The sequence below is a fragment of the Lontra canadensis genome, unplaced genomic scaffold (genome assembly GCF_010015895.1).
Source record: "Lontra canadensis isolate GAN:19392208 unplaced genomic scaffold, GSC_riverotter_1.0 scaffold35, whole genome shotgun sequence".
NCBI classification, from domain to species: Eukaryota; Metazoa; Chordata; class Mammalia; order Carnivora; family Mustelidae; genus Lontra; species Lontra canadensis.
In genome coordinates this window covers 7706863-7716257 of record NW_022631029.1, presented here as the reverse complement: position 1 = coordinate 7716257, position 9395 = coordinate 7706863, and the positions used below count along the sequence as shown (strand labels likewise).

Sequence of the window (9395 nt, the reverse complement as noted above, 5' to 3'; positions counted from 1 at the left end):
CTGGTGGTCTGCTTGTAGTAGATGCACTGATCACGGGGCTCTCTGCCCTTGACCATAACCTGGCTGCTGTTGTATCTGCCATATAACCCTTCTGTGGCATTTGCACTATGGCCCCTACTACCTCTGTGCTGCCAGCCCCAGGACCCTGCCTCTTCCCATGCCAAAGCTGGGCCTTGCTGACTGCTGCCTGGCTTTTCTCCTTGATCATTTTTTTCTTGATTTTCCTTGAAGTTGTGTCAAGGACACAACTTCATGCAAGCAAGCCAGCTGCTGGGCTGGGCCATAAAATGTCCTGGTTCTATTCTGGGCAATTCATAGGGCTCCAGAAGACTGGGTAGCTTGCCTCTGCTTCTTGTGGCATTCTTGGTACACTGGTGGGGCTACTGTCTCATCCTGTGACATGGAGCCACAGGTTCCCAGGGCAGGCACTATGAGAGAACCGGAAAAGGTGATGTAGGCCCTGACTCCATTGAGGGAGCCATCACCAGACCTGCAGGACTCAATGGTAATGGTGCTGTAATAAATCCGGTGGCATCAGGTACAGAGGGGACAGTGGATGTGGCAGGCACTGTGCTCATCAAAGGCACCTTTTGTGGGGTAGGTATCTGTAGCTGTGGACTCAGCATAGGGGTGGTGTGGCTGAGGCTCTGCTTCTTGGTGCCTGTTTATGGCACCACTGCACTACATCCCCAGCTCAATGCCTGCACCTGGTCTTGCCTGGGCTGGACATCAGGCTGGAGTCATGGGAGCCAAGACCTAGGAATGGATTTCAGTATTGATGCAGTGTAGCCCTGGGCAGAACCTGGATGTGATCATCATGTGGGACCCAGATGTAGGCCCAGAAATGGCACTTGGTCATTAGTGGGATATGACCACAATGCAGGACACAGAACATGGATAGACTGCAGTCATGGATATCCTGCCTCGTTCTTGAAGGTCCACAAGTATTAGTGACCCCAAAGCCTAAAGAGCCTGAGTTCCAATCCCAAATTTGGGGATCTTCTCACCATCCCAGCAGCTCCAGTTCCACCAAAAAACCCCAAACCAAACCAAACAAAAAAAAAACAGTTCTCCTTTAGCCTGATTCTCAGCAGGTCCTAGAAGTCCAGTGAGACACTGGGGAGATTCCGCCAAGCACAACAGGCCTCGTCATGAAGATTGTATCTCCTCTGCTCCACCGTATCCTAACTTCAATAAAATATCTTGCCAAACACTTGCAGATGGATTTCCAGGTCTAATTTGCTTGTAGTTTTTTGTGATATTTGCATGCTTTGGTAAGGGAGGGTACGTATGTCAGGAGATTTTAAAAGAAGTCATTACAGAACACCGTTGAGGTCCTTCTTCAGCCCAAACACCTGTCTCCTGGCCAGGTGTGTCTAGGTGGGCGCCTGAAAAGTGCTGGACTTAGGGAGCCCCTCTATCTGCCATTCTACACACTATCTTTGCTGGAGTCTTGACGGGTTTCTCTGGAGTTCGTTCGGTCCCCTGCCCGCCAGCTGTTTCCATGACAACTCCAAAGCTGTGACGTCAGAAACGCGATAGGAACTCGCAGTTGCTCCCAACAACGGAAATGGGATGGTCCCAAGCTTTCCTGCTTCTGTGCTGAACTCCTTCCCAGGTTCGTGCAAATCTCCCCTAAAGTCCTGCCGCCCCCACCACTTCACTTCGAGCGACCCGCACCACGAAAACGTAGACGGAAGTGAAGCGCTCGGAAGAACCGGTTTGGCGGCCTCTGTCTTTTAAATGGCGCCGACGACCCTGGGTAGCCCGCCCCCTCCCTCCAGGACGGCTACCATTGGCTCTCCCTGGAGGCTTCGCTCTCCTATTGGTCAGTGGGCTAATGCCAACGTCAGATTGGCCCTAAAGTTTTTTTCGGTTTCCGGTGTCCCAGCAATGGCGGCTCTGGACTCGCTGTCGCTCTTCACCGGCCTTGGCCTGAGCGAGCATAAGGCCCGGGAGACGCTCAAGAACACGGCTCTGAGTGCGCAGCTGCGCGAGGCGGCGACCCAGGTGGGAGTCCCACTGCCCTTGACCCTGCCTGCCGACTGTGCTTCAATGCCGGACCAGGTCCCGATCCCCATCCTAACCCCGACCCCGACCTACCAACCTTGTCTAACTCATGTTTTTCTTACTGGGTGTGGGGCTTCTCTTCTGACCCCTTGAACCCCAGGCGCAGCAGACTCTGGGCTCCACTATCGACAAAGCTACCGGGACCCTGCTATATGGCTTGGCATCCCGACTCAGGGATCCCCGGCGTCTTTCTTTCCTTGTGAGTTACATAGCCAATAAGAAGATCCACACCGAGCTCCAGCTGAGCGGTGAGACCCTTGCCTGCCCTGCTACTTCCATCTCCAACTCCTCCCTTCAGCCAATACCCCTGTCTGCCCTTTCTGCCAAGTTCCCCAGTGGCCTTTTTCTATGCTCCTTCTGCGTTCCTCTCTAAACCTTCGCCCTGACAATGAGAGGTGGAGAGGGTTCCCCGTGGTGAAACTGACTGAGGAACTGTGTGGGTCTAAAGGAGAGCCTCTATCAGGGCACGATTCTTTCCTGTGGTCTCAGAGCATCTCTTAACAAGTCTTAACCTCGGAGGAGGCCGAATTGTGATTATTAGGATTTCATGGGGCTAGGTAGGGCCCTGTCTAACCACTTCTTGGAGCTGAGATGCCATTCATTGGTTCTTTCTCAGCCGCCCTTGAGTATGTGCGAAGTCATCCCCTGGACCCCATCAACACCGAGGACTTTGAGCAGGAATGTGGTGTGGGTGTCATGGTGACCCCAGAGCAGATTGAAGAGGCTGTGAGTCTTTCCTTAGGCATTGGGTACCTCCTTAGTACTGACCCTGGAAAGGAGTGGCTCAGCTTCTCCACCCAGGAAGAGACAGGGTGAGAGTGTGGGTCCCTTAGAGCATTTCTGAAGGACACTTTTCTGAACGGCATGGTTTGGCTTTCTGCAGGTGGAGGCTGCCATAAATCGTCACCAGCCCCAGCTCCTGGAGGAGCGTTATCGTTTCAACATGGGACTGCTGATGGGTGAGCAGGGCCTGGGGCAGTGGACTATGTTGTTCTCTCTGGTCATACTTTCTTTTTTGGGCATAAATGAGAGAGAGGAGAGGGAGGAAAAGATCGTTTTAAAAGTGGTCCAGTTGGGTCCAGGCGCTGGTTCTTGAGGTCAGCTAGGACTTTTTCTTGTGAAAGAGAGTAGGAAGTGTCCTTCTTGGCCTTTCTGCAGCTCCTTGTATCCATGTTTCTAGGAGAGGCTCGAGCTATGCTCAAGTGGGCAGATGGCAAAATGATCAAGCACGAAGTGGACATGCAGGTGAGCAACTCCTTGAGCTGAAGCAGACAAAGACCCTGCCATGGACAGTGCCTAGGGTCCACTGAAAGATACATGGGGGTGGGAGGGGAAGAGACACTGTCCCTGCTGTGGTGGATCATAGAGCCTAGTGTGGAAGAGCACCACCCTGGTGGGCAGTAAAAGAGTTGGGCCTCTGGATCGCGCCTGTTTTCCGGTGAGTTGCATTCCTCTGAACCTTAATTTCCTCATCTTATAAACAGAGGTGATATGGCCCTCATCTCAGATGACGGGTGAGAATCACAAGAGGCTGATGGCTGAGGTAGTTTGTTGTCTTGATGCTGAGCCCACAGTTCCTCTCTGTAAATGGCAGTTTTTGTTACCTGTTTTGTCACCAGATTTTGGACTCTTGGGGGGGAAGAGCATTTGGGGCCAGCAGAACCATGTGAGGAGGAGAAGTGGGATGGGCTAGGTAGGTTCTTCAAGGCAATATTGGTAGGCAGGCCAGAAAGCCCTTGGGTAGGTGGGCGGGGTCAATCAGAGGCTCCTTGAAGCAGAACACTCTTGTTTCAGCCCGAACCCCGGTTTCTGTGCAGGTTCTTCACCTTCTGGGTCCCAAGACAGAGACTGATCTGGAGAAGAAACCCAAGGTGGGGTTTCCTGGGTATGGTCCTGGCTCCCTGAGGATGATGTGGGGTGGGGTGAGACTTCTGGCTGGGGAAGGGAGCATGTGGCCCCAGTGATCCTGAGACCCTGACCCAACTTCTGGGCTTCTCTCAGTTGTCAAAAGCTCGGCCAGAAGAGAAAGACCGGAGGACAGCAAAGGACATGATGGAGAATGGTGAGAGGCTTGAGGTCCCTGACACATTCAGTTCTCTGACTTCTAGGCTTTCTACATGATGGAGGTTCTTGTAGCCCAGTCTCTTCAGGCCATTAACTTCCTCATCATCCTACCTTTCACTGCCAGATTGGAATTCCTGGTGTTTCCTTTGTTCTCATTACCCAGAGACTAGCATGAGGAAACAGAGAAGTCTGGCTCTGTACCTCTTGTCTCCGGGGTTGGAGAAAGAACAACCTGTCTGGTTCTCCTCTGGTTGCAGGATTTGGGGAGTACTGAGAAGTACCTCCCTGAGCTGCACGAGGTAGCTGTATTCAGAGGATCAGAGGATAAGTTTTCTTTGGTCTGTTCTTCACAGGTGAGGCTGCTGACCAGGCCCTCTCTCTGATGGAGCAGCTCCGAGGGGAGGCACTTAAGTTCCACAAACCTGGTGAGCAGGCAGGTCAAAATCCTGGGGAGGGTAAGATCTTGATAGTAACTCTCACAGCCAGTGTAGGGAGCCTTGGGCTGCAGTGCAGTCCTCAGGCTTGTTCTGGCCCTGGCAGGTGAGAACTATAAGACCCCAGGCTATGTAACCACTCCACACACCATGGACTTACTGAAGCAGCACCTGGAGATCACTGGAGGACAGGTGTGTTGAAGTACGGTTGGGAAAGTTAGTCCTGTTACTCGCCAGGGGGCCTGGGCTGCCTTCATGCTGCTCCATCTAACCCATCACCTGGCCTTCCTAGGAAGGGGCATCTGTCCCTTGAGGGCAGTCTCAGTTCTGGCTTAAATGTCCTATTTCCCTCATCTCAGGTACGGACCCGGTTCCCGCCGGAACCCAATGGAATCCTGCACATAGGACATGCCAAAGCTATCAACTTCAACTTTGGCTATGCCAAGGTGAGTATGTGGGGGTCTGGCAGTCAGGGTGACCACTTGCTGCTCCCAAGACTTGATGCTGGAAAGGTGTCACTTGCCTTTCCTGCTGCTGCTATAATGTGCCCAGAGCGGACAGAGACCGTGGAGGGGAATCATGTATGTGATAAAAGGCCAGGAATCCATGGGGCGCCTGGGTGGCTCAGTGGGTTAAAGCCTCTGCCTTCGGCTTGGGTCATGATCCCAGGGTCCTGGGATCGAGCCCCACATCAGGATCGCTGCTCAGTGGGGAGCCTGCTTCTTCCTCTCTCTCTGCCTGCCTCTCTGCCTACTTGTGGTCTCTATCTCTCAAATAAATAAATAAAATCTTAAAAAAAAAAAAAAAAGGCCAGGAATCCATTGGGTTCATTGGGAAAAAGCTGTAGTTGAGGCAGTGAGTTCAACTTTGGTGAACTGCCCAGTGCAACTCCTCAGGCTTAGAAAGAGGGTGTCTGGAGTTGGTATAAGATGCTTTGTTTAAGGCATTTAGATACGGGAAGATGAGTGAAACTCCTGAAGGTGTTTTCAATTCTGACATGGCAGAGCTCTGAGAATGTCCAAGTTTAATGAGTTGGACTCTGGAAGCTGATGATGTGAGAGCTCACAGATTCTATAACTCCTAGGCCAACAATGGGATCTGTTTTCTACGCTTTGATGACACCAACCCTGAGAAGGAGGAAGCAAAGTTCTTCACTGCCATCTATGACATGGTGGCCTGGCTGGGTATGGGCTGGGCAAGGGCTGGGAAGAACGAACTGGTGGTCAGTGGGCCTCTCTGTGGGCTATGGCTTCCCATTGGGTGTCCCTGGCTAGTTGCTCATACCAAGTCTTTTTCTGCCCCAGGTTACAGTCCTTACAAGGTTACATATGCCTCTGATTACTTTGACCAGCTGTATGCCTGGGCCGTGGAGCTCATCCATAGGTGAGGCTGGGGCTGTCACATAGAACTAGGCAGGCTGCCCAGGACATAGCCATCTTGGGCGCTCATACCTCTTCCCCCATAGGGGCCAGGCCTATGTGTGCCACCAGAGAGGAGAGGAGCTCAAAGGCCATAACTCATTGCCCTCACCCTGGAGAGACCGTCCTGTAGAGGAGTCACTGCTGCTCTTTGAGGTGGGGTTCTAGAGGGGCAAGCTGGGTCTGGGTGGGTGCTGAGGAGGAGGTGCCCCTGTGCTGAGAGGCAGTCTGAGCCCTTGGTCCTGTCAGGCAATGCGCAAGGGCAAGTTTGCGGAGGGTGAGGCCACGCTGCGGATGAAGCTGGTGATGGAGGATGGCAAGATGGACCCTGTGGCCTATCGAGTCAAGTATACACCACACCATCGCACGGGGGACACCTGGTGGGTGTGAACATAGGATGGGGCTGTGGGATTGTAGAGTGGGGTGGGGGGGCCATGGGTAGGGCAGAGTGGGGCTGGATGGTGGGGCCCATTGCCTATGCCCTGCAGGTGCATCTATCCCACCTATGACTACACACACTGCCTCTGTGACTCCATCGAGCACATCACCCACTCACTCTGCACCAAGGAATTCCAGGCCCGGTGAGGGAGCTGGGCTTATGGGGTGGCGAGGGCCATTGGGATTCCAGCAGCCCTTCCTGTGGTCTCTCTCTGGTCTAACGTGGCCAGACCTGACTCTACTCTCCCACCCCAGACGCTCTTCCTACTTCTGGCTGTGCAATGCTTTGGATGTCTATTGCCCTGTTCAATGGGAGTACGGCCGTCTCAACCTTCACTATGCTGTTGTGTCCAAGAGGAAGATTCTGCAGCTTGTGGCAGCTGGTGCTGTGCGGTAGGATAATTGTTTATCTCACTGAAGGTTGGAAGTAACTAGTGGCATATACTGCTAGTATCTCACCACCTCCTTGCCTGCAGGGACTGGGATGACCCACGGCTCTTCACACTCACAGCCTTACGACGGCGGGGCTTTCCGCCTGAGGCCATCAACAACTTTTGTGCTCGGGTATAGCCCAGTGGGCTGGGTGGGCAGGTGGGGGCTGAACAGTGCAGTTTGGGTTGTGGCTGTGAGTGATGCTGATCTTCCTGCTAGGTGGGGGTGACAGTGGCACAGACCACGATGGAACCCCATCTGCTAGAGGCCTGCGTGCGTGATGTGCTAAATGACACAGCCCCACGGGCCATGGCTGTGCTGGAGCCATTACAGGTCATCATCACCAACTTTCCTGCTACCAAGGTAGGTGTGCCTCTCTGTGTATGTGTTGGGGGAGGGGGGCACCTGGGTCTGGACATGGGGGTCCCAGTGCCTAGTGTGACTCACACCCATCACCTGCTATAGTCCTTAGACATCCAGGTTCCCAACTTTCCAGCTGATGAGACCAAGGGCTTCCATCAGGTTCCCTTTGGACCCATGGTCTTCATTGAAAGGACTGACTTCAAAGAAGTAAGTAGGGGGTGTGAAGGGTCCTGTTTGCTGTTGAGCCCAGTCCTGAGATCCCTTCATCTCCTTTTGTCAGTCCACCTACTTCCTACTTCAGATGAACCAGCCCCTGCCAAACATAGGGGTGGGGGGAGAAGCCTCTTGTACCTTTTTGACCTTTGCAGTTTCCTGTGTCCACACTACTTCCTACCTCTAGGAACCAGAGCCTGGCTATAAGCGCCTGGCATGGGGCCAGCCTGTGGGTCTAAGGCATACAGGCTACGTCATTGAGCTGCAGAATGTTGTCAAGGTGAGAGCAGTCAGTGCCTGCTGTGGGGAGGATCTGGGTGCATGCAGACTCCAGTTCTAGTAGTGGTCCCTGGGTCTAATTGTAGGCTCCTCTACTTCCAGGGCCCCAGTGGCTGTGTAGAGAGCCTGGAGGTGACCTGTAGACGGGCGGATACTGGAGAAAAGCCCAAGGCCTTTATTCACTGGGTGTCCCAGCCTCTGATTTGTGAGATTCGCCTTTATGAGAGACTGTGAGTGAACAGAGCTGGGGTGTAGGCAGATACAAGATGGGCACAAGATGGGCCTTGCCTGCTATGGCTACCTAGCTGGGGTCTTGACCTTCCTTCTGGCTACAGATTTCAGCACAAGAACCCTGAGGATCCTGCTGAGGTGCCTGGTGGATTCTTAAGTGACCTGAACCCGGTAGGCTCATGGGGTATAAGGTGAGGGTGGTGCGTCTCTCTGGCTGGACGGCCCCTGAGTTTCCTGCCCACAGGCATCGCTACAAGTGGTGGAGTCAGCGTTAGTGGACTGCTCTGTGGCCTTGGCAAAGCCTTTTGACAAGTTCCAGTTTGAGCGGCTTGGCTACTTCTCTGTGGATCCCGACAGCGGCCAGGGACAGGTACACGAGTTTACCTGCCTGCCCTTTGTACAACAGTGACAATGGTGGCTACCATTTACCATGCCAAGTGCTCTGCCAAGCATTCACTTAGTTAATCCTTACCACTTGAGATGGGGTTCATGTTTTACTGATGAGGAAACAGGTTCGGAGGTCCAGGCACAAAATTTTGTATGGACCCTGCCTTTCTTATTCCTTAAGGGTGTAGGGATCAGGCATAGTGGTTGTTATAATCCTTATAAAATGGAAGCCTAAATCATCCAGTCCTCTACCCAAAGTCATAGTTATTGAGAACCCAAATGTCCTGACCCTCAGCTCCCCTGGGAGGAGGTAAGGGTAGGGTCTGGTAAGGTCTGGGCTTCCTAGCCTGGTTCTGGCTTGGTTGTCATTCTTCCCCCTCTGCCATCCAGCTTGTCTTCAACCGGACTGTCACACTGAAGGAGGACCCAGGAAAGGTGTGAGCTGTAAGGAAGCCCCGTGGACCTACCTCATGCTTCTGGAGGCCAAGGGTACCCAGACTCCATGTCAATAAAGAACAGCTAAATCCCCTGGAGTCTGTGTGTTGTCTGTCTGCACTTCCAGCTCCTGAGGACCTCAGAGACTTGCTGGGGGTAGGGAGGAGGTGCACTGCACATACCTTTGAAACCACTGATACACTTCTTAGTGCTCTAGGACAGGGATCTGGGCCTGATTTGAAATCCTGTGCACCTGGCATGAGGGGCTAGCAGGCTCTGGGTGCTGTCCCACTGTTTAGAAACTTGTGCCAGAGGGATCTGAAGGGTTTGTGTCTGCCTGTGTGCCCAGGCAGATGAAAACACCTGGTTCTCAGTCTAATCATTTAGCAAATAATTATTGAGTGCCATCTATGTGGCAGGCAAAATGAGAAGAGGAAGACTTGTGAGGTGGCCTTCTAAGTTGACGGACTAGTTGGGCGACAGAGGGTGACCAGGCACTGTGCAAGAGAGGTCTCCCTGGGGCCTGTACAAGGCTGGAGGAAGTTCCTGACCAATCCTGTGCCTCAAAGTACTCTCAGGAGGTGACTCCTTAGGGAACCCCTAGGGACCAAGGAGTTGTTTGCCAGACAGG

General features: G+C 53.1%; 1 protein-coding gene across 1 annotated transcript; it reads left to right on the top strand.

The window, feature by feature from the left end:
* The first annotated feature begins 1524 nt into the window (after positions 1-1524).
* QARS1 (glutaminyl-tRNA synthetase 1) lies at positions 1525-8862 on the top strand. The gene is made up of 25 exons (XM_032868017.1): positions 1525-1618; positions 1892-2010; positions 2171-2318; positions 2687-2796; positions 2954-3029; positions 3251-3315; positions 3888-3941; positions 4072-4132; positions 4488-4559; positions 4675-4760; positions 4928-5014; positions 5653-5752; positions 5873-5951; positions 6034-6142; positions 6236-6366; positions 6475-6567; positions 6680-6817; positions 6901-6988; positions 7076-7219; positions 7322-7426; positions 7620-7712; positions 7814-7941; positions 8047-8113; positions 8187-8312; positions 8720-8862. The coding sequence occupies exons 1-25, from the start codon at positions 1576-1578 to the stop codon at positions 8768-8770; spliced, it is 2373 nt and encodes a 790-aa protein (XP_032723908.1). The 5' UTR covers positions 1525-1575; the 3' UTR covers positions 8771-8862.
* Positions 8863-9395: the final 533 nt, after the last annotated feature.